This window comes from Trematomus bernacchii, unplaced genomic scaffold, assembly GCF_902827165.1.
Source record: "Trematomus bernacchii unplaced genomic scaffold, fTreBer1.1, whole genome shotgun sequence".
NCBI classification, from domain to species: Eukaryota; Metazoa; Chordata; class Actinopteri; order Perciformes; family Nototheniidae; genus Trematomus; species Trematomus bernacchii.
In genome coordinates, this window is record NW_022988098.1 from 2,644,651 (window position 1) to 2,668,766 (window position 24,116).

The following is a 24,116-nucleotide window of genomic DNA, read 5'->3' on the forward strand; positions in this document are numbered from 1 at the left end:
TTACCCTGGGTTTAGAATGGGACAGGTGCAGCCGCGGCTGGTCCAGGACAGAGGGTAGATGCTGATGGTCCCTAAGCTCAGCGCCACCTGGCCTGATCGAAGGACCTTGCGAACTTTGACCTGCACTTCTGCGTGGCTGCCTTTGTCGTGAGCGGACAGCACACTGGCCTTGATCACTGTCAGGGTCACACAGGAAGAGAGAATACTGAGGGAGGCATTATGAAGCAAGTATAGATCACAATTCATGAAACGGTTATTAAACGAGTGATAATAATTACACATCCTTTCTTACCATAATCATGTTTGGTCTTACAGAGGTCCAACGCACTCCTCAGCTTTTTCTCCTTACAGCTGCACTTTCCTGCATACAGACATGAGTTATTCCTGATCCACTCTTACCTCCAAGATTACCCTCAATACATCACTATGATTCCACAGTTTAAAGCCATGCAATGCAGATGAACATCAGACTCACCTGTGTAATGCAGAGCAGAGACGGCGAGCTCCTTCGACCACTGAACCTCTTCTTCTAATGTGAACATGTGATCCAGGTCAGGGATCTTTCCACCAATGGGCACGTTGAACACCTGGTTATTTGAGTAGCTGCAATGGTGGAATTGAACCCATCAGGTGATTGTTACTATAATGTCTTTATCAAACAAGGCCATGCATAAAAAAATCATTAATATCAAAGGGAGAACATATGCTATATGCCAAATAGCAAAATACAAATATTTCGAATATACATACTAGCACATTTATCAAAACAGCTATATCTTCAGAATTCATTTAAACTAACCTATCAAATTACAGTATAATTATTGTTGGAAAGACTGGTTGCTCAATATCATTTTTTTGCACATTTGGAAAAAGTGTGAACGTCTGAGCAGGTTTAAGCTCAACTGGAAGTATAAATGAGCAATAACCACAGTGATTAAGTTTTAGCTTCTGCCTTGACGTGTGAATGATTACGTCGTGGATAGATTATATGGCTAACCTGTCCAGACACTGCCCTGTGATTGGATCACAGCTGTGAGGGCAGGCGCAGGGTCTACAGCCCTCCTCTCCAAACCCCCAGTGTCCGGGCTGGCAGTGGCTGCAGCTCGCGCCCCAGACCCCGGGTCTGCAGGGGCACTGCCCGCTCCTCGGGTGGCACCAGGGTCCCTCTTCCCCCGGACGAGTGGACAAAGACCCCCGAGGATCACACCAGCAGCCTGAGAAACACACACAGTTAAGTATGATGCTCCTACATTTATTTTTTACTCTTCTATTATTGTCAAATTATGGATTTAGAAAAGTGCCAGCAGATGGAGCTATAAGACGTCTTACTTTGAACAAACACCACCAGTACATTTACTCAAGTGCTATACTCAAGTACACATTTGAGGTACTTGTACTTTACCTGAGTATTTTCATTTTATACTACTTTATACTTCTTTTCTACTAGATTCTGGGAGCCAATATTGTACTTTTTATTCCAATATATTTAATTTACAGATTTATTTACTAGGTACTTTATAAATTCAGATTTTGACAAACAATACTTGAAAAAAACCGTTTAAAATAGGATTATTTGGTATAGATTAAACCATCCAAAATGTTATGCAGAGCAACTAAAACCACAAGTGCGACAACAGAAAATGAATCGCAGTTCCAGCTTTTTAAATGTGAAGATTACTCTGAATACTTTAAGTACATTTTCCTTATTGTACGTAAATACTTTTACTTAGGTACCTTTCTCAATGCAGTACTTCTAATTTTTACTTCAAAGCAAAAAATTGAAGAAGGGCAACAAATTGTACTATTATAAAAGCTATTTTAGAAACTATTTTAAAACAATTGTAATAAATTAAAAATAAAGACAAAATGTACACAAAATATAAATATGTGAAAAACTAAGTACAGTAAAGTATAATAAAATATGACAAGTAGTTGGTTGAAAGTGGAGAGCTATGCAGATTTAAACAAGAGGTAGTGCGGAGCAGAAATGTGCAACTCTAAGATCAACTCAGTGATGAGGGTCTTACGTGTGCAGGCGTGGGGGGAGTTGAGGGGCAGCTCAACTGGAAGTATAAATGAGCAATAACCACAGTGATTAAGTTTTAGCTTCTGCCTTGACGTGTGAATGATTACGTCGTGGATAGATTATATGGCTAACCTGTCCAGACACTGCCCTGTGATTGGATCACAGCTGTGAGGGCAGGCGCAGGGTCTACAGCCCTCCTCTCCAAACCCCCAGTGTCCGGGCTGGCAGTGGCTGCAGCTCGCGCCCCAGACCCCGGGTCTGCAGGGGCACTGCCCGCTCCTCGGGTGGCACCAGGGTCCCTCTTCCCCCTGACGAGTGGACAAAGACCCCCGAGGATCACACCAGCAGCCTGAGAAACACACACAGTTAAGTGGGTGGCGGTGGTAACCATGGCGACATCGCTGGCACCTGCGCCCCACAGTGTTGTGCCTGCAGTCGTCACAAACGCCCCCACTGGTGCCCCCAGAGGAGAGCCAGGCCCTCGGAGAGAAGTGGCAGCGCTCTGCGTGAGCGTGGCACTGGCACTCTGAAGGCGTGAGAGAGAGACAAAGTGATGGGGAGGGAGGAGGGGGAGAGACAACAGGGAACACGGGGTACAGGCACATTATGGGTTAGGTTTTTGGGTAACATTTTTAATGAGGCCAATGTCTATAATTATGGTTTTATTGTATGGTAGCAGGGAATGCGTCAAAAACTGTATACTCATAGTCTACTATAATCTGCTTTTAGCCTGTCATTATTAAAGTAAGAAGTACTTGGAAAATATTCATGTTTAATTTCGAAGCATTTTATTACGATTTATAAAGTCCAGTATCATAACACTTCATAATTAATAGTCACATTTTGACATTTTTGTTTTAATTATGTTTTTTTTTCTTTTTATTTAAAGCACAAAATTACAATTTGAAGTGATTTAAAGGCAGCTTGTGATTTGATTATATCTGCCTTTAACTTGGTTGATGTATTTTAAACAGATGTTTGCTATTATAATGTATTAGGAAATCATAATACACTATGATCCTTTGTCAGTGAGTGACCTTGATCCTATAAGTGCTATAAAGTGCTTATAAATAAGTGCTACAAGCGGATACAAAATGCATTATAAGTATATTAGATTTAGTATGTTCGGATTTGCTTGAGTCTATAAAGCCTATTTGTATACCATGTTCAAAACACTGTTGTCAAAATGATGTTCTCACATTGACAAAACTTAAGTATTTAAAACCCTGCTAGATGGACGCTTGATAAAAACTATGTATAGTTCCTGTTACAGCCCACTTTTGAAGCTCTTCTCTGGTTTTTCTCAGCAGCATGGTTAGCGTGCAGCGTGTTGGTGGTCACTCACTCTGGCACGGGTTGGACTCCCCGCTGCTGCTGTTGGCCGGCCTCCAGGGACGATCATTGTAGAGCGGGGCGCACTTCTCACAGTGATCCCCCGCTGTGTGGTGAGCACACATGCACCTACCGGACACCTGGAAAACACATCCGGGGTTGCTTAGTTACTTCACCTACACCTGCCGTCTGGAGAGAGCTATAAAATAGATCCAGGCAGGTGGTGTAGAGAGTAAATCAAACAATTGAAATCTCTTTAACTGGCCATTCTTACATCAGTAAGTGCTTTTCACATCTTGACTTAACTTCCTGATGTGTGTTTTACTACATTGTAATAGAACACAGGCCAGTGCAGTAACTGACAGACTCACTTTCTCGAATTGTATTACCAACTGTTGTTATTTTACTTTGAAACACAGGAAAAGCCACTCACCATGTTACTGTCCTGCCTTGTGTCTTCGCTGCTGTTGTATGCTACACAATTCTCAGCGTGTCCGTGGCACAGGCAGGTCCCTCTGGCCAATAGAGTATAAATAGCGTAAGGTGCTGCGCTTTCTGTGGAGGATGTGGAAGTGAGAGCTGAGTCTGTGGGGCTTGTCCAGGCTGCCGGAGGATGTAGAGGTCCCGGGCAGCTCTGAGCTTTCAGCAGTCTGATGCGGAGGTTAGTGAGGGTCAGGCGGGCGAGGGCCTCCGGACTGTAAGGGTCCAGAGTTTTAGCACTGAAGGGGTCAAGTGTCCGCAATATTACCTGCCGAGGAGAATAACAGAGCACCAATTGGAGCTGAATCAAACCCTGAGGAACTCCCTAAAGATTATACATTACAGCTTTGCAGTAGTGGAAAGTAACTAAGTACTGTATTAACAATATTATGTTACTATTTGTTTACTTGGCTATTCCCATTTGCTGGTACTTGTACTCCATAACAGTTCAGAAGGAAATATTCTGTTCACATTTATTTGATAACTTTAGTTTTAACTTTGCTGATTACAACTAAAAATACAAAATCAACTACAAAATAATGTACTTTATTTAGTATTATTATATGTTAAGAGTCTATTATTCCCAGAGTGCACATTCACATGCTACCCAGTAGTGTATAAAGTAGTGCAAATAAGCCCCACCTTTAGCAGCTGCAACATTGTAGTGATAAACACGTTAATGCACCATTATACAATAATATAATACAAATATTTCTTATTTCTTATGCCATTTCTGCACTTTAAGTATATTCTGATGCTAATACTTTCCTACTTTTACATAAGTAAGATTTCATACAGTTCTCTTAGTGCTCCTACTGTGGTATAGCTCGTTTTAAAGTAAAAGTGCTTCTTTCACCACTAAATCTTGGCATAAACTCTCTTACCTCCCCCCCACTGCAGGGTGTAGGACTGGTATAACGGGATGTGCACAAAGAGCCTGGCTGAGTGAAGTCATCAGGCAAACCAAACTCCTCGCTGCAGTTGTGCGCAAAGAGCTTCAGAGTTTCCCAGGTCTTTCCAAAGTCAGCTGAGCGGTCGATGGCCATGGCAGCAGGCCGCGGGGACCGGAACACCAAAACCATGTGGGACATGCAGAAGTGGCTCTCCAAGTCCAACCGGATCTCATCCTGCTGCTCCTGCTCGGTGGGGCCTGCACCTGATGCCCACCACGTGTCTGGATGCAGGAAAGGGTCATCAGTCATGTGAGCAGGTGGATGGGTGTCATTGGGGCAAAGGGCGTGGTGGGTCACTGTTGGATAAGGGCAAGGGCTACGGTGGAAGGAGCTGTTTCCACAGCAGCTGGAGTGGGTGAGGAGGGTCCTGCCACTAGCCAGGTTCCCAATGGGCGGACTGCAGGCATGGTCCACACATCTGGAGACTGACACAGAGGGTGATGGAGGGAGGGTGATGGAGGGTCAGTGATATCATATCACTGATATGATAGTTATATAATACAAGTATTCAGGTGCTTTAACAAGATATCTGGTGGCACAAAACATTCAAAACAAGCACTTTCCATCGCTGACATCATGGACAAAACCAAGGTCCTCCTCTTTGTGTTTGCCATGAATTTTTTAGTTATGCTTTCTCTGATGTGACACAGAATCCTGCCCTTTCCCCATTGGACAGCATGCTCAGGTTACATGTAAAGGCAAGAAAGACACAAGCAGCCCCAGATCAAATGTATCAACAAGTAGGGCTTTAACATTTAGGTCTTAAAAATGTCACAACTAATAACCATGCAGAAATAATGTCATTCAATACATATGTTACTCAGCTGAGTCACCCACAATTGTCTTCCCAATCAATAACATAGCCTAAACACAACAGGGGCAAACAAGAAGGCAAGTTCAGCCAGAATGACGCAGGAGATTAAGAGAAAAAGAGCATGATGTTGATGGTGATGATGGTGGTGCACCTCACCTGCTCCGCTCCTCGTCAGAATCAAAAACAGCCAACAGAGCGCCAGCAGCATCCGATGCCGACCTTTCCCCAACATACTAAACTCTCTCATCTTTGTTTCTGCTGTGTTTGCAACATAAACGGTGCGATAAACGCTTTCCAGCAGAGATTTGTCCCAACATTATGTGCAGCTTATCTAACGCACCAGCGCATTTCTCTGGCAATTACGCAATGCGCAAAGCATTCAGATGAGTCCTTTTTCCCCCTCCAATTTACCCTCAGGAACAAAATCCTTGATAAAGTTCAAAGCATCCTCAGGAACAACAGCTATGCCATCTCTCTGACGGGAGTGGATTGCGCGCCCCCGTCGCAGCAACAACGTCTCATTGGTTAGTCCAGGAATGAACGGAATGTTACTGATTCCAATTCGATAGATGTTTGTCTTGATCCAATTTGCGCAAAAAATGTTGTCTTTGTGTTATGAAAAGCGATTATTATTATTTTTTACGCCGATTAATTAATGTAAATGTTTTAATTATCACAGCCAATCTGAAAGCTCAGTGTCCCAGGTTCTCTACGCGTTTACGCACAGAAGTGGAGTGTGCACTCTATTTATCCACTGTCCCTCCCCGCCCACACACTCATGCACGCACACACTGTGAGTAGGCCTACGCTGTGCTGCAACAACACTAAACCCTTGATGGAGTTGATGTATTTTTTTCTACTCTGGACGAGTGTATCATTGGGATTTAGCAAAAAAAACAAAAAAACGTGCGCATGGGGAGGACAGACTTGCGACTCGCACGGATTCGTCAACGCAGTTAATGTGAACCAGCCGCACAGCGCATACCATCTAAACCAGGTCCCTCCACTATAACCAGATATATATATATATATATATATATATATATATATATATATATATATATATATATATATATATACTTGATATTGGCTCTCCATCGGCCACCCACATACACAAACTGGAAATCCAGCACACACACTGGTTTTCTACCACAAAAAAACACACACGTGTTACAGATTGCACTCACGACTTTCTTATTCTTCCAGCTCATATTCGCACACCCACTGAGATAAAGCGTAGTGACATCTTACATAACAATTTATTTTTACTGTCAAAAAGAACTTGGGTTCAAAGAGAGTGTAGATTGGCACAAACTAGCTAAAAAAAAGGTGACTAGCATTAAGGATGCTGGGGGGTCAGAGGTCGGCAAAAAAAGGCTACTATAACTCACTTGGAGTTGAACATCAGTTAAATAAAGGGAGCTACAAACATAATGTGTATGTCACATAAAGAGACACAAACAGCCTAACTGCACATCACTGATGTTCTCCCACTACATTGAATATTTGGACTTTGGTTCCCCTCCTAAAAGACACACTGACAAATGTAGCAAATGAGAAGAAAAATCAAACGCAGCTGTTTGAGGTCCCGGGCCACGGGTTGTGGGGTTCCAGTCTGTCTCTCATGTCTGGCCACTTTGCTTCTTTTGAGGCCCTTTCTCAGCTCATTAAACAAGGCTTTATTGGCATGCCAAGAGTCCACCTGTGAGTCATCCAAGCCATGACGGCAACTTCAATGTATGGCCAAGCACAGGGGTCACCGTTAAACAACAGTACTGCAAAGTCAAAAGCCAAATCTGCACGGAGGCAGCCTCATTTTGCTGTAAAACGCACTGCCACAAAACGCTGTGATGTTAACGTGACACTTGCTACCCTCATGGTGGTTCTGTTTCATCTGTGAACTGATGCCAGTGACATTCATTGACCACATTGGTGTTGTCACTCATATCGGTTGCTCTTTAAAAGAGAAAGGGCTTGGAAAATGCTGGCTATTAGGTTGTAAGATTCTTACTTGATATGTGTCCAGGAGTTCTTAGCCCCATATCGCCAAAGTGTAAGTAAGAAAGAAGACTTTAAAGCTCCGTGGCAAATGGTCCCGACATGTTTTTCACACTTTATTTTTATAAAACCAAAGAAAATTCCAGTTTATTCTCAAGAAAGCTTAACAGGGCTTTACTGGAAAACCACAGCATGCCGTTGTATGGTTCCATTCCTCTGTGCAAAAGCAAAAATAAAATCACACTGCAACTTAAGGGTGTTGCCAGCATTTGTGGTCGGATTGTGGGTTTCTGCAGGAGGTATATGGGAATATGTGCAACTGCTAAACCCTCCTGGCCTGCCCAACAATGTGCCAGTGTTTGATCCCGTCAGCCAACATCTGGCCTTCAGGAGAAGCTAAAGTTAGCGGCACATGCTGATGTCATTAGCGTAAAATGGGAGGTATATTCACAGAGCCATGACCCTCACACAGCATCCCAACACTGTGGAGAAAGAGCGGTGGATGATTAATATGATATTAGGATAAGGACAAGAGAGGATGGATTATACATCTGGGCGATTATGTAAGTGATTAATAGATAGATAGATAGATAGATCGTACTTTATTGATCCCAAATTGGGAAATTGTTTTTGTTACAGCAGCATAAAAGGCATTTTACAATAAAACAAAATATACAAGAATAGAAATAAAATAAAATAAAATATAAAATAAAATATAAAATATACATGTCAAAATACAAAATAGAAAATATACATACAGATATTATATATATATATATATATATATATACAAATATACAAATATATATATATTCAAAATATATGGAATTATGGAGTATTAAATATGAAACAGATTATGTGTGAGTAAAATGTACAAGGTGGTTTTATTTCTAGAGAAACTATGGAGCAGAGAGTTCTCTTCCAGCCAGAGGTGATTTGTTGTACAGTGTTATTGCAGTGGGCAGGAATGTTTTCCAGTATCTGTCCTTGTGACAGGGGAGCTGCAGCAGTCTGTTGGAGAAGGAGCTCCGTTGACTGTCCAGCTGCAGGTGGAGAGGATGGGTGGGGTTATCCATGATGGACAACAGCCTGTTCAGTGTCCTCCTCTCCACCACAGCTTCAAAGGGTTCCAGCTTGATGCCGATGACTGACCCAGCTTTCCTGATCAGTTTATTGATCCTGCAGGTGTCACCGGCTCTGATGCTGCCCCCCCAGCAGACCGCAGCAAAGAAGAGTGCACTAGCCACCACAGACTGATAGAAGATCTCCAGCATCTTACTGCATACGTTGAAGGATCTCAGCTTCCTCAGAAAATAGAGTCTGCTCATCCCCTTCTTGTACACAGCGTCAGTGTTGATCCTCCAGTTCAGCCCATTGTCTAAGTGCACTCCCAGGTACTTGTAGACCTCCAAATCGTAATATTGATGTACTTCCACGGTTGATGGTGAGCCAGATCTTTCATGTCAGCGTATATCTGCTGCTGAACGAGAAATGAGGAAAAAGACAAGTACAGGGTGGATCAAAGCTGTAACGATGCTGTAACGATGCTTGTTAGGATTTAATCAGTTCCACTCAACCAGAGCGTCTGGCCACATCTGTCCAATCAAGACCTGTCACCATGGTGGGCTCCTGGCTCCAGAGATACATACAGTACTGCCAACCAAATATTGGTAGGCGACCATGTTTTGAGAACCCCCACATCATCAGAGACTTGTGGTTATCGTGAGGTTTTCTTTGGATCCTCTGTGGCCCGGATCTCCTCATTGGTTTAATCGATACCATTAGACATGTGTCAATGATTAATAAATTGCTGCGGTAAGGATGCTGAGGTCACTCAGATATGATAATGTCTTTATTAGATGTGGGTTATTTAGGCCCTTGGGGAAATCTTTCATTTGGTTTAGGCTTCCTCATTGGGTGAGGTCATTGCTTTGAGGCTTAGCTACATTGAGAAGGAGCTAATTTAGTGGCAAGCCTCTCAACAGGCCCATCCAGAGTAATGGCTGATGCACCTAATTGCGGTCTCCATAGCATCCATATTAAGTCACTTTGTTGGACAATTTGGCTCCACTGAAAACATTTTGTTTTGACCTTCTCACGGAGCTCAGTACAGTGATGTAGGTCACCTCTGACCCTCTTTGTCCTCATGATCCCCGCTACACTATGCCTCTTCAGTGACTCTGTGGTCCCCTTTCGACCTTAATTTATCCGTATCTGCGTGGCACCATGTCCTTCGCAAGTGACACGTGAGGGTTCAGGCACATGAGACTATTCATTTGTGCTTGGCTACCCAATCTCAGGCTGCTCTGATGGGTTTCAAAGGAAGAGGCCAGGGGCAGGAACAGGGGCCGCAGTGCATGATGCCTGTGATCTGCCATGGGAAACAGACGAGGTTATGATGCCCTTGTGACCCAGGAGTGTGGGGATCGCACGGGTCAACAGGGTTTCCCCCCCTTGTGGACACATTCAAGCTGTCATGAGTGTGAAAGGAAAAGATTGGAAATATGTGCAAGTGTGCATTCCAATCAAATTCCATTAGCTTATCATTACTGCCATTACCGTCACTATCTTCACCAGGAAACAGCATGGGATGTGAGTGTTCTTGTGCTAACATGTGGAGAACAGTGTCATGGGACATTTTTTTGTGGTGGTTATTTCACAAAGTCCCAAACTGTCTAATATGTAAATGTTTGAAAATGTATGTATATTTTATCTTTGTTTTAGAATATAACATACCTAATATAGCACAATTCCTACTCTTGTCAGTGGTGGAATAATTATTCAGATTATTAACTTGAGTAAAAGTACCAATACATCAATGTATGTGTATGTAAATACTCCATTTCAAGTAAAAGTCCTGAATAAACAAATCGTACTTAAGTATGTATTATCAGCTAAATGTACTTAGTGTATTAAAAGTATAACTTTTTTGTCTCTGTCAAAGTTGACGGAGCGACACGTCTCCATGACAACCGTTGCCGGGTCCAACAGTTCCGTACCACTTGGATACTGAGATTTCTAAAGTTTTATAGCGTTTAAGCAATGCAGAGGAGAATGAAACGGAGTTTAAGAACTTGCAGTAACATTTAAACCAAGGTATGTATACTTCCTGCTGTTTGTATTAATATGTTTGCGAATGTAAACGTTACTTTTTAGCTTCATGAAACCTAGTCAGACAAGTTTGTTTCCCGGAGAAAACACTCACGAGAAACACCGGCTGTTGTTATGCTTGCTGTGACGTTAAGTTACTCCGTTCCCCGCTTGTAAATATGCCGTTACAAGCTTCATAGTTGTATTTATCATCTAAATTTGCCGAAACAAGTTTCATATTCTGAAAGCCAAGACTTTGTTTATTTAAAATCAAACAAAACACCCGAACCCCGAAAAAATAGTTTTTTCCGCAAATCCACGTTTATTTTGAAATGAGCCGTTGCGACATCCGACTGATTTCGATAGAGCGGGTCACATATCGTTAGCCAGTAGTTTAAAGTAACTAAGTAACTAAGTACATTTACTCAAGTTAAGTACCATTTTGAGAGACTTGTGCTTTACTTGAGTATTTCAATTTGTTGCTACGTTGTACTTCTACACCACTTCAATTCAGAGGTAAATAGTGTACTTTAACTCCACTACATTTATTTAATATCTTTAGTTACTTTGCAGATTTGGATTAATGATATGAAATATAAACAACACTTAAATAACACTTCAGTTACACCTGGAGTAAATTCACAAGCTACCCTGCAGCATACAGAGAGACGTTACAATTTGCTGCACCTTTACCAGCTTTGATAAACACATTAATGCATCAATTATCATTATAAAACATGTTGTTTATATTATTCTGAAATGGGCCAATCTGCATAATGAGTATTGAATTGCATTTTGATGCATATACTTTCGTACTAGTTGAGTAACATTTTGATTTAGTCTGGTACTTCTACTATTACTTAAGTACAAGATCTAAGTACTTCCTCCACCTCTGTCGTTTACTCCTGGGGCCGAAACTAACATTATTAAACATTATAGTTTTCATTTACATTTTGAATGAACGTGTTTAGACAATAGTCTAACTCTTTGCAGTCCAGTTTTTTTTGGGGGGGAAGCATACAGGATTGAATCCAAGCTTTATGTTTACCCATTAATTATTTTTTTCTTCTTGAAGATGGAAAGGAAATATTTCCCAGATTTCGGTGTCTTGGTGCCTCATCCACCCAGCAAACCTCCAGAGCCCAAGCCTCCAGCTCTAAGTCACAGGCACAGACCCGCTCCAGTCAGAACATGCGCTGTGAATGAACAGATGGGGATCTACTCAGATATTATAACTAAACACAAGTTCCAGGTAAAAGCACATAAACTGCTCATTCATTTCACTCTTCAAATTCTGACAGACATTTCAATAACAAGCCCATGCAAATCACTGATCTTCTGTTTATTGATTAGTCTTTAACAGCGGGACCAGGCATCATGCAGAGGTCACTGGGACGATCCATCGTTCGGTATTGTGATCCCAACACTACAAAGGGTGAGATATACATGACGGCAACTATGTATTTATATTTTACTTTTTGTGTAACTATATATTTATATTTTACTTTTTTAAATACAACATTTTACCCTGTGTAAACTTATGTCCTTCTGCCTTTTTGTACTTAGTTACAACCTTAAAGACTCCATCTGACCAGGGCAAGCATGTTGAAAAGCAAAACCCTGGACCTACCTCACAGCAATCACAGCAATCCCAGACTTCTTACTTCCCCCGGGGTGGAGATTCACCCAAGGTCCAGATACCTTACCAAACAGCTCGTGGCCAGGTCCCGCGCAAGTTAGAGATAGAGAGGTATGCACTGTGACACTTCATCCATCGTTTCGGAGCTTTACTTGTTTTGCATTACCTGTAGTATGCATATTGTCCATACTGTTTTTTACTGGTCACATGTGAGTCAGTAAGACATTTCGCTTCTATCATACAGTACATATTCCGTTTTTATCTCTGATTGCAGAATTAGCTTTTTTAGTGGGGTCCATTCATTGTTTTACTTTATCTACATTTTGTCAATATTTGTTTATACTGATTTGTTTTCTTAAAGACGTCGAAGGGAATATTTGAAGTTAGACATTGAACAGCTCCTGGCAGAACAAGGCATCTATTCAAATCTTTTAATGCCAACACATCAGAGCAGCAGTGATGATCATGAGACTACAACAGACAATCCTGTTTCACCCTACTTATCCCTGGAAGTAAGTCTGTTACAACTGCCATTGTTTCTTTGGCATTTGGGTAGCCAATTACTGTTACATGCCATATTTTGTTGCACCACCCCCGATCATCTTTCCTGCCTTTCACCTCAAGGTATTTGACAATGAGGACTTTGAATGCCGGAATCCAGAAGACTGGCTTGCCCTGGGCATTGCTGAAAAATCACTGGAACAAAAACCTATCCCTGCAAAAGCTCTGCTGCCTACCGATGATGAAATTAATTCTGGTAAAATGTCCCCTGAAAAGAACTGTGTAAACAGAAGTACACATCATTGTCTGTTCTTTAATGAGTACTCTCCTTTTTGTTTTGAAGATGAGCCACAAAGCTCCTCCCTGGAGTACAGCTGGCGTCTAGTCGCTGTTCTTGACTATAGTAAGGAGAAATGCCAGTACCTTGTACAGAAAGTTTGCCAGAACAGCCAACTGACAGATAAAAAAGGTCGTCCTATTCTAAATGAAGAACACAAAAAGAGCAAATCTCCTGGTTGGTTGTAAAGTCTTTCCACTTTAATGAAACAGAATTATCCTACAATTTCCTCTTGTCTCTGTTTTTCGTATTGACTTTCCATACCATCCATTTCTCAGCAGGCACAACGTTCTGGGTACCCAGGATCAGATTGGTTTTCAGTGCTGAGGACCCACGTGTGTTTGTCAAACGGATCCAGTTTGCCCTGCGCTGGCAGGAAAACACAGAAGCTCTGCTTCTCTATCACCTTTCTGTGGACTGCATGCCAACCTGGAAGGGAACACCATCTCTTGATAGCCACGCTCTCCAGAGAATTAGAAGAATCACGCTTTCAGCCCCCGGGCTCAGACATAAAATGTGAGTGATGTCATATTACTGCTGTCATTATTCTCATTATTATCTGTTTTATAATAGATTCCTCTGAGTTCATGTGTTAACTTACTAATCGGGTGACTAAAGAAAACATTCTGTGTACAGTTTGGAGAAGTGTATCGGGGATCTGGAGAAGGAGCTCAAACTGGATTATGAGCGGACAATGAACCGCATGAGTTTTGACAGAGTTGTGATGAGACACCCAGAGGAGTTTTCACACATCACCCTGCCACAGAAGGGTCCTGCATATGTACCCCAATCAGGTGAGACGATTAGCTGTGTGCACATTTGTTTGAGTCAATCTGGTCAAGATTTAAGAATACTACTTTTTTTCCCACCGGGCGTGTTCCAGGGCGTGTTCCAGTTCCCACATTTCCCTATGAGAAGTATAAAACAGCTTTCTTCTTCAAGTCCCTGCTAACAAAGCCGGAGGTGATCCGTGTGTTATCTGAAATCTTGTCTGAGTGCAACAAAGTAGCAAACATGAGGCTGTTCAATGTCACCTCGGTCAAACCACTGCGACTGGACGAGTTTGAAGTCATTCAGGCTCAAATGCATACTCAGGTATCGTAGCATTGGGTAGCTTTTCTTCTGGCAATACTGTTAGTAGCTGACATTGAAAAAAGAGAAACCTTGACTACAAGGAAAACACCTGGATTTCACATTAATAAAGACGCTTTTAATCTTTGTGTCCTCCTCATTCTCCAGGTAAGCTTATTTCTTAGGGAGGGATGGATAGTCTCACTGAGCAACTGCATCCGATTCAACCTGCTGAGTATTGGCCGTGGCACTTACAACGTGGACGAGTCTCAATGGGAGATGTACAAGATGTCCAAGCTGTACAGATTGATGGCTGTGGTGCGCTACAAGCTGCAGGACTCCATGCGCCACCTGGTGCAGGCCTCGCTGCTCCGCCTGACTCTGCTGCTGTTAACCACCTGCCACAGTGTGCTGACATGTCCTCAGGACCTGGTCTGGGGGGACGACCTCGTCACTAGCCCATATAAGTAGGAAATTATGCACACATAGGCACACATTGAAATGTATTTAAACATCTTCATATATCGTTGTGCTCAAATGTATCTGTGTTTTCTTAGGTGGTTCCTATATTTTGCGAGTTATATACTCATTTCATTTTTAGGGACAGTTCACAACCAATTAAAAAATGCACATTATTCCTCTTACCTGACTATCTAGGTTATTTTTGTCTGGGTGGTTAAAGATAACGGCTGTAACAATGTCGGCATTCTTTGGAATATAATGGAACTAGATGGCACCAGTATTGTTGTGCTCACAGAGTCGAAAAGTAGTCTTAAAAAAAACTATTTTAGAAATCATAACCCTTGTTTTGAACGACGAGTGATCATCCTTGACTAGATTTATTTCTGTGTGGTGATGCGATTGGCTGCGTTAGTTTGGTAGAAAGAAAATAGTTCCTCACTAAATTCTGCAGATTTTCCTGAGTAACCAGGCCCTGATTCAAAGAACATTTGTGGCCGTTTAGTTTCTTATTTGTAGTTGTTTTTACAGTAGCTCTTTAATCACCGCCATCTAGATTAATTATATTCAGGAAAAACTAGACATCTCATCTGATTTTGAAGAGAACTGTAACTTTAAGGAGTGTTTGATAGTGAGTGTGACATAACCTGTCAATAACATTATCTCCATTCTCCATAACTAGGTCAGAAAGGACCCCTCTGTTCCTGTTGGACTTGATTCTGGATCAGACTGGGGTTCATTACAGCACTCCACTCGAGAACTTTAAGACATCCATGGTCAACCTGTTCGATAAGGCCATTCTGGCCACTTACAAAGTACCTCAGCTCGATAAGGTACATTTTTATCACCTGAATAACAGAGCATTACATTAAAATGCAAGGCTACATGAGACCTGTTAGTAAACATACTCAGAGTAGGGCTGTCCCGAATACCATTTTCCGGGCTCCGGATATTCGGTAGTTTTGAAGGAGAGTTAGCACTGTTGTTGACAGGAAGTTGTTGTTGCTATGGAAACAACGTGACGGAGATTAACGGAGAAAAGTCATATCTACATATAAAGACGGAGAAAGTAAACGATAAAGTGTATGGTTAAGTGTTGGCACCCTCCGAAGAGGCACAAGCTCTTACGTTGATATTGGAGATTTCAATAAATTCAATTTTAACCAAAAAAAACGAAAACAAAAAACGAATATTCGAAATTGAAACCCGAATAGTACTCCAACGTACGGATATTCGGATATTCAGATATTCGGGTACAGCCCTAACTCAGAGACAAAGATGTAATGGTTGTCTCCTCATTCAGTTTGTAATGCAGAAGATGTTCGTCGGTGGGGATCCGTTGCTTGAGTCAGTGAATCTTTGGGAACCAGAAGTAACTGCGCTGAGAGAAAAGGTCTCCAATGCTATGATGCAAGGAGTCATACCTCTCAGGGCCTATGCTGCTGAGTATGAGAAATACTTAGATTTACACAACCTGGACATAGAAACCCTTCTCAAGTAAGTCTGTTAAAAGCATATATTCAAGTTTTCCCACAAGGTAAAGGGTCAGTGTGATTTATGGTCCACTCAGCATGCTTTCCTCATTAAAGAGAGTCCGTTAATCTTTCCTCTGCCAGATCTCCTGCGAATGCAGAACAGACATCCCAGGAAGTGAAAAAAGAGGTGGAACAACATCTCAAAGACAAGGAAACACTTGAGCACTCTCTGCCGTCCTCCATTGTAATTGGAACATTTGTTATTCGAGTGGAGGGTGTACGTCAGGCTCTCTCCAACAAAAAAAAGGCTTTAGCCAATGCAATGCTGGCCATCCTTGCTGAGAAGCTAAGCAAGCAGGTTGATGAAGTAAGTCATTTGTTTCAAGGCCAGAAAAAGTATATACTGTATTGGTATAATTGGTGTGATTTTATTTCTTCACACTGGACCTAAATGTACCTCCTTTTGAAAGTGTTTAACACTGATTGTATCTTGCGTGTGCGTAGGCATGTGAAGAGTACAACACAATCAGTAGAAAGCTGCGTGAGAAACTGAACAGCATTGAAGAGCTGAGTGAGAAGAGGGAATGGATGAAGCAAGTCCCAGGCCAGCTCAAGAGTTACAAGGTGCACATTCGCAATCATTGACTGGCTATTTTCTTGTGTGTCATATAAAGGGTTAATTTGTCATTTAATCTGATTGTTTGTTCCATCTGTCCACACAGGAAGTTATTGGAAAGACCCTGTCAGACTATGAGCTAATAGAAGAGCTTCGCTACTCTCTTTCAAATGAGGATTTTGATAAAAAGTAAGAGTAACGTCAATTATTGTAATGTTTTGAAAACTACGTTTGTACGTTCTCATGTGAGATTAGATTTCTTTGGTGAATGGAGTACACTTTGGAGTTAAAGCTACTTCTCTCTGCAGGTGGACAGCTATTAGATGGCCTCAAAAGATAATAAGCCAGATGGAAGCAGCGGCCGCCCAGCATTTGGAGGATGAAGAGCGCTTCAATAAGATTCAGCTGGCCGACCAGAACAACTTTGAGGACCACCTCGACTCGCTAAAGGTCAGCCGAACCTAATAGGTTATTTTTATATCAGATTTTTATTTGGGCCAGAGTGTCTTTATTCCAGAGAGGGTGTTAAATTGAGAGATAGAGGGGAAGACATTGCCTGAAAACTTCGGCGGGCTCGGGTTTCGAACCCACCTACTAGCTACTGTAGTGTATTGCATCTCTGCGTGAATGATTAGATCATTTCACCTAAATTAAATCAAATGAAATGATGTTGATGGTTAAATTAGCTTCACATGTAGGCCTACTGAGTTCTGGATTTGCCATTTAGATCTAGAAAGACCTTGGGGCTATGTTGTTTGATTTAATTAAACACAATATATGCACTCCACTATGCTGTTGTAGTATTTACTGTATCTGAAGCTCTTAATTATGATTGCTCATATTTCAAGCCATCTTTTTCCCGGCCCCTTGCTTTGGATCATTTTCATCAACCGGCCCCATTCCAAACTAATTGAATAGCCCTGTTCTAAACCGTTCAGCATATTTTTATAGAAGTGGTCTCCCAGGGTTTCAGTTTTCTGGAGCAATTAAATAAAAGCATCAGAATTTAAAAGAAATATAGTCCGAAGCCCTTTGCACTGTACGAGCATAGGCATGTGCCTCATTTCTTTGCAAACTCTAGCTACAATTTTGGGGATCGCTTCCGAGATAGAGAGAAAAGTATAATAGTTTATATATTATATTGACTGTAATTGCAGAGGGTAAATTATTATTTACATCATCATTAAAGGATATATTAAAATGAAAATTGTGTGATTTTTTTCAAGTGGATTTGTACCAAACAATCATTTTTTTATTAATTCTATATAATACAGTTTATTGGCTAGAATATCTGCAGGACCATAGTACTTAATTCATAATTATTTATATATATGGAGCTTACTGGTTCTTGAATATTGCTCTAGTCCATATTGCGATTTCAATTATATTACAAGTGCAGCCCTAATCGTTTCTAACGGTAGCCACGAGCTGTTCTAAATTACCACTACCCTGTGTTTATAGATGCTGGTTGCTGGGATTGCGTGTCATGATGACATCAATCATGCCCATAAGGTGGCCAACAAAGTGAGGCGTACAAGCAAGCAACTGAAGGACTGTCTGACAATGGCTCAAACCTACAACACCAGAGAGCGTCTGTTTGGTATTCCTGTCACTAATGTAAGTACAAACAATATCCACGTTTGTTTTGAACTGTTAAACAAATAGTGATAAAATATACTACATAGATATCATAATAAGTATTTCTGACAATGCATTGTAAATGTGTTTTTCAGTATGATCGGCTACAGAAGCTGGTGAAGGACTTCCAGCCTTTTACGGACCTGTGGACCACCACCTCTGATTGGATGCGTTGGCACGAGAACTGGCTCAATGACCCGCTGTCTTCCATAGACTCCGAGCAGCTGGAGCGCAATGTTACAGATGTCCACAAGGTCATGAACAAATGTGTGAAACACTTCAAGGACATTCCTGGTAGGAGACGCATGTATGACCATACAAACTTGACAAAGGGAAGTGTAATTGTTGTTAATATGCTTAACGATTTCTTTATTGGCCTTATGCAACGCCAGGCTGCCAGATGGTTGCATCGGCGATCTGCATCAAGATCAAGGACTTCCAGCCGTACATTCCTCTGATTCAGGGCCTGAGGAACCCGGGGATGAAGAACCGCCACTGGGAGATTCTTTCAGACCGCATTCAGATGAAGGTCAAGCCCAAAGATAACCTCACCCTCTCTCGATGCCTGGAGCTGGGCCTACAGAACCACATAGAGGACATAGCTCATGTGGCCGAGGTGGCAGGGAAAGAGTACACCATTGAACAGGTACCTTAATAACACAGTGATTCATGAAGTTGTGCTTGTACAGGATGTGCGATGAATGGCGCGCCACCTTGGAGCTGCATTTTAAGTAGCTGAGTCGTATTCACTGCATGGTAATCCTTGAGATTTGAGTCCTGGTTGATGAGTTGTCCCCTGTTCATTGGTGGAAACAGCAACTGTTCAATACTGCAGGTCACAGAATACTAGAGGAACAAAGACAAACATTTTTTTTTCCATAAGAACAGACAGAAGTTTGCTCTTTTCCATCAATCTGTGAGTCTGCGAACACCGAATGTGAAAGAAGTATGTTACCTCATTATTTCTATTTGATCCACTGTAAAAAGAAGTAGAAAAGTGAACATTGTCATTTTTTGATAACACATTTTTGATGAATGATAGCAGACCATGTCAGGCTCTGTTAACCCTTAGATGCACGAGTGACTGGACCCTACACTCTTCCATAAGTGGGTCAAAAAGGACCTGTGTTAGAATAATATGTGTTTTTATGCCATTTTTGTCATTTTGGTTAAGAAAAATCACTTGTATAATATTTAGTATTATATTTTGGTTCACACTAGAAATATTTTATATTTAATTTTTCACTATTTATAATTTTAGACATTTTTTTACATTTTGAAAAAAAACGTTTTGAACATATTGATGCAAAGATCCCCGCTATTCTGAGACCCCCACAGTATTCAAGTCCCTTTTCAAAACTAATCTCTTCTCCTCTTGTCTACTCATAGCCCACCCCCCATCAATCCATGCTGGTTGATCAAGTTTGATAGTCCTATACCCCCCACCCTAACCTTCCCTTATATTGTAAAGCGATTTTGAGTCCTTGAAAAGCCCTATAAAAATATAATGTATTATTATTATTATACTGACAGGTATCAGATCTTGCTGTGTAAAATAATCTTCCTGAGAGGTGTCACTTGTGATGTAGTCTGTGTGGTCTACAGTGAATGTATTCCTGACAGCAACAGGTGATAAGAATCAAAGGTTCCCATAGGATCCCATAGGAAATGCATGCGCCACAGACAGCTTAAAGGTGGGGTAGGTAAGTTTGAGAAACCGGCTCGAGATACACTTTTTGTTATATTCCATGGAATGCTCTTAACATCCCGATAGCAATGAATATCTTAAGTGCTTTGAGAAAAAATCCATAAAAAAAATTTCATCTGTGGAAGCCGTGGTACTGTAAAAAGTACGACCAATCATTTTAGCCGGCCCGGCTAAAATAACTGGATGGCCTACCTGCCTGTCAGCCTTCCATCTGGGCACAAACTTATCTCGTGCCCTCATTGGTCATGTGCGCGTTCGTGTGTGTTGGAGGAGGGGCTCTATAAGGAAGTGGCAGATTTTTTCCGGTGGTGTATTTTCAAATTCTAGCGATCTCGAGCTGGTTTCTCAAACTTACCTACCCCACCTTTAATGTTACATATGTTAAATATGTGACATGCATAAAAAAAAAGTACTAAGTTATGATATATAAAAAATATATAATAAAAAATATAATAGAAAAAAAAAAGTTACATAATTAAAAAAAATACACATCCTGTAACAGTTCTACGGATTTAGCAGCCAGGTATATATTACACAGTTATTAATGGCATCTATATATATTGCACATCTAGCACATATTGCACATAGGTGGTTGGTATTTAACAGCAGCAAGTTACACAATTTACAAAATACAAAATACACACCTTGTAACAGTTCTAAGGATTTAGCAGCCAGGTATATATTACACAGTTATTAACAGCATTTATATATTGCACATATTGCACATCGTTTGTTGGTATTTAGCATCAAGGGGTGATATATATAGTCTGTGTTGTGGGGGGGGGGGGTCAACTAGGGGCTGTGCTGGTTGTATAGTCTGACTGCTGCAGGAAGGAAAGACCTGTGGTATCTCTCCTATAATGTGTTACCTCATTAGGTGGAGGATATTAACAGAACCGATTGATATTCAAATTAAAATCTTTAAGATCAATGCTTTAAAATGCATTTCACTTGAAAGCACTTGACTGAAATGTAACACCAAAAGGATGGTGACACAGAGGCGAAGTGACTCGTGGGTTTTTAGATTAAAGCAACTCACTTACTCTTTCCTGTTGAACACAACAAGTGTGTGGATATCTGCATTAAAGTGGTGGCTGCTGCCTTTGTTTCACACCTATTCACACAGGCCCTGGACAAGATGGAAAACGAGTGGTCAACAATATTCTTTGACGTGTTGCCCTACAAGGATACAGGCACCTACATCCTGAAGAGCCCAGATGAAGTCTCACAGATGCTGGACGACCACAATGTCATGACGCAGAGCATGTCCTTCTCTCCCTTCAAAAAGTCCTTTGAGGCCCGTATCAACACCTGGGAGGGCAAAATCAGAATGACTCAGGTACACACACAAACTATGGTCTTCTTGAGTATTGTATAATTATTATACAGTGTCTTTTGTCGTGCTACTGCCCTCTTGTGGTTTCTGCAGGACGTGCTGGAGGAGTGGTTGACATTCCAACGCTCCTGGCTTTACTTAGAGCCCATCTTCAGCTCGGATGATATCACCCAGCAGCTGCCTGTGGAAGGAAAGAGATACCAGCTAGTGGATAGAACGTGGAAGGCAGTCATGAAAAGTGCCTTTAAAAATCCAAAGGTCAGAGCCTCCACAGCACTACATATGAAAGGAGAAAGCTTTTGTTTTTATACGGAGATGTTAAAGTGTGTGTTTATTTCTAGGTGATTGAGCTGTGCCCAGATTCTAGGCTACTAGAAAAACTGAAAAGGTGCAACGAACTGCTGGAAGAGGTCCAGAAGGGTCTTAGTGAATACTTGGAAACAAAAAGAGGCTCCTTCCCCAGGTAAGCCTTTTTTGAAAGTGTCCTTATAAATTACTCTCAACTACGGATATTTGTCATTAATTATGAGATGATTCAACATACCATTCCCCGGAGAGGGTCTGCAGTCATGTTCATTTGATATCAAAACCTGAACAACATTAAAGGTGGGGTAGGTAATTCACTTCAGAAACACTTTTTGTTATATTCCATGGAATGCTCTTAACATCCCGATAGCAATGAATAAATGAAATGCTTTGACAATAAATACATTAAAAATATTTCATCTGTGGAAGCCGTAGTACTGTAAAAAGCACGACCAATCATCTGAGCCGGCCTGGCTAAAATAACTGGATGGCCTACCTGCCTGTCAGCCTTCCATCTGTGCACAAACTTATCTCGTGCCCTCATTGGTCATGTGCGCGTTTGTGTGTGTTGGAGGAGGGGCTCTGTAAGGAAGTCTGAAGGAAGGGGCAGATTTTTTTCTGCTGCCTACTTTCAAATTCTAGCGCACTCGAGCTGGTTTCTCCATTCTTACCTACCCTACCTTTAAGTGGCCGAAGAAACTTTTTTTTTATAAGTGTTGGGAGTAGCTGTGATACCAAAAACAAAAGAAGCAATGGCTTCTAATAACAATTAACAATAGATGATTTCTGACCCAAAAATGTGTTTCTATGCAAAATCACGAGACACTTGGAACTAAATATTTCTAAATATTTTCTTTGTAGGTTTTACTTCCTGTCAGACGATGAACTCCTGGAGATTCTGTCCCAGACCAGAGATCCTACTGCTGTTCAACCTCACTTGAATTTTAACTGAAATAAGGGTCTTTCAGGGAACTACACATTTTTCGAACTCTTAAGTGTTATCAAATTACATTTCCCAAAGGCCTCATAGAACAAAAAAAGACTCTTTCCATTACAAAGATATCATAAATGATGTATGCCCAATAAGTCGGGTGTCTGGCTTAAGTCATTTCTTTATTTAATTACATTTTCAAGCATCTACACTCATTAATCTTTATAAGTATGTTGTTGAACTGTTGATGAATGTAGTAGTTTATGAAATAGCCACTTGTATTTGCCACTTTTTAAAGACTTGGAGTTCCTTATATAGTCTTGCAGTATAACAATTTAAATATTAAAAATGTGTGAAAATTATAAACATTGTTGGGGAATAATTTGCTTAGGTACTCAACCTTTGACACAGTTCATCTTTTTCTCCTCTCACTGTCTCCTTTCCCATGGCATAGTTCTACGGCCTTGGGTATTGCTGCTATCTCTCTTAAGGAGGGGCAGCTTGGGCGCATTGTTGTTGCCAGTCTATGACAGAGCACAAGCCGCCATGAGGTAGTTTACTGTTCAGGGACGAAGGTTCCCTGGCGCACATTCTTTTCTATGGACGAGAGCTCTAGTTAGATTCAGGGTCCATATTGCTTTAGTCTCGCTGATGAAGAATGTTGATTATTACACTCCGAAATAGTTAAAACCTCGAGCTGCAGAAAGAGTTCTTCAGAATTGGTTTGGCAACCGCTGTGTCAACTCGTGACACACCACATGTCTTGTGAATTCTCCGGCCGAAGCTCCAAATAAACCGTCAGTGTTTGCCATCAAAGCTCCAGCTCTCCTCGTGTCTCTTTGAGTCCTGTTTCCAATTGCTTCAGAAGTTTCCCCCACAAACATGATATTATTTATACTCCCATTTGCATTGATCATTGTGCACACCACAGTCTGCTGACATCCTAAAGACTTCCCCTCTTGTTTCTGAAGCTGGGCGACTTGGTGCAGCTGGTGAGAGGACCTCTGTCTAAGATGCAGCGGGCGGTGCTGTCTGCCCTCATCGTCATCGAGGTCCACGCTAAGGAGGTTGCAGCCAAACTGGTGGAGCTGCAGGTCTCCAGCAGCATCAATGACTTTGAGTGGATCAGCCAGCTCAGGTTGGCTGTTTGTATTTTGATCTCTCTTTGCTCTTTGGTTCGGTAACTCCTGACGCTGCAGTCCACTTTATCTGTCACAGCTTCTTTCCTGCGTTTCTAAAAGCCACTATAGAAGCAATTCAAAAGATATTTCCAACACGTTATCCTTCCAGTTATTAGTTTATTCACAGTCAAAACATGTCCAGCTTGTGATGCTGGATTGATGGTATGCTGCTCGTGTGGTTAATCAAAATAAAATAAAGTTGTTTCCACACACATTCAAAAAAGA

At 41.4% G+C, this 24,116-nt stretch overlaps 2 protein-coding genes across 2 annotated transcripts in view; one reads left to right on the forward strand and one right to left on the reverse strand.

Moving 5' to 3' along the window:
- Window positions 1-5,876, reverse strand: LOC117475491 (netrin-4-like). Its single transcript, XM_034121716.1, has 10 exons — window positions 5,762-5,876; window positions 4,723-5,216; window positions 3,792-4,106; window positions 3,372-3,498; window positions 2,391-2,552; window positions 2,028-2,063; window positions 998-1,214; window positions 476-603; window positions 293-361; window positions 1-176 (listed from the first exon to the last, which is right to left on the reverse strand). The coding sequence occupies exons 1-10, from the start codon at window positions 5,850-5,852 to the stop codon at window positions 1-3; spliced, it is 1,815 nt and encodes a 604-aa protein (XP_033977607.1). The 5' UTR covers window positions 5,853-5,876.
- Window positions 5,877-11,768: 5,892 nt separating this feature from the next.
- Window positions 11,769-24,116, forward strand: part of LOC117475341 (dynein heavy chain 1, axonemal-like) — a 33,542-nt gene continuing 21,194 nt past the window's right edge. Inside the window, 24 exon segments of the mRNA XM_034121488.1 lie at window positions 11,769-11,945; window positions 12,047-12,128; window positions 12,260-12,443; window positions 12,694-12,844; window positions 12,957-13,089; window positions 13,177-13,359; window positions 13,449-13,686; window positions 13,807-13,964; window positions 14,054-14,265; window positions 14,410-14,708; window positions 15,383-15,533; window positions 16,004-16,197; window positions 16,317-16,542; window positions 16,680-16,799; window positions 16,898-16,980; window positions 17,100-17,241; window positions 18,253-18,408; window positions 18,525-18,723; window positions 18,822-19,075; window positions 21,264-21,476; window positions 21,567-21,731; window positions 21,815-21,936; window positions 22,641-22,722; window positions 23,682-23,848. Coding sequence (XP_033977379.1) covers window positions 11,769-11,945; window positions 12,047-12,128; window positions 12,260-12,443; window positions 12,694-12,844; window positions 12,957-13,089; window positions 13,177-13,359; window positions 13,449-13,686; window positions 13,807-13,964; window positions 14,054-14,265; window positions 14,410-14,708; window positions 15,383-15,533; window positions 16,004-16,197; window positions 16,317-16,542; window positions 16,680-16,799; window positions 16,898-16,980; window positions 17,100-17,241; window positions 18,253-18,408; window positions 18,525-18,723; window positions 18,822-19,075; window positions 21,264-21,476; window positions 21,567-21,731; window positions 21,815-21,936; window positions 22,641-22,722; window positions 23,682-23,848 — 4,091 coding nt within the window.

Coding starts and splice junctions, on each gene's coding strand:
- LOC117475491 (XM_034121716.1), bottom strand. CDS start 5,852: ATGAGAGAGTTTAGTATGTTGGGGAAAGGTCGGCATCGGATGCTGCTG. Junction 5,217..5,761: donor TCTGACGAGGAGCGGAGCAG/GTGAGGTGCACC, acceptor CCTCTGTGTCAG/TCTCCAGATGTGTGGACCAT. Junction 2,064..2,390: donor CCACCGCCACCCACTTAACT/GTGTGTGTTTCT, acceptor TTATACTTCCAG/TTGAGCTGCCCCTCAACTCC.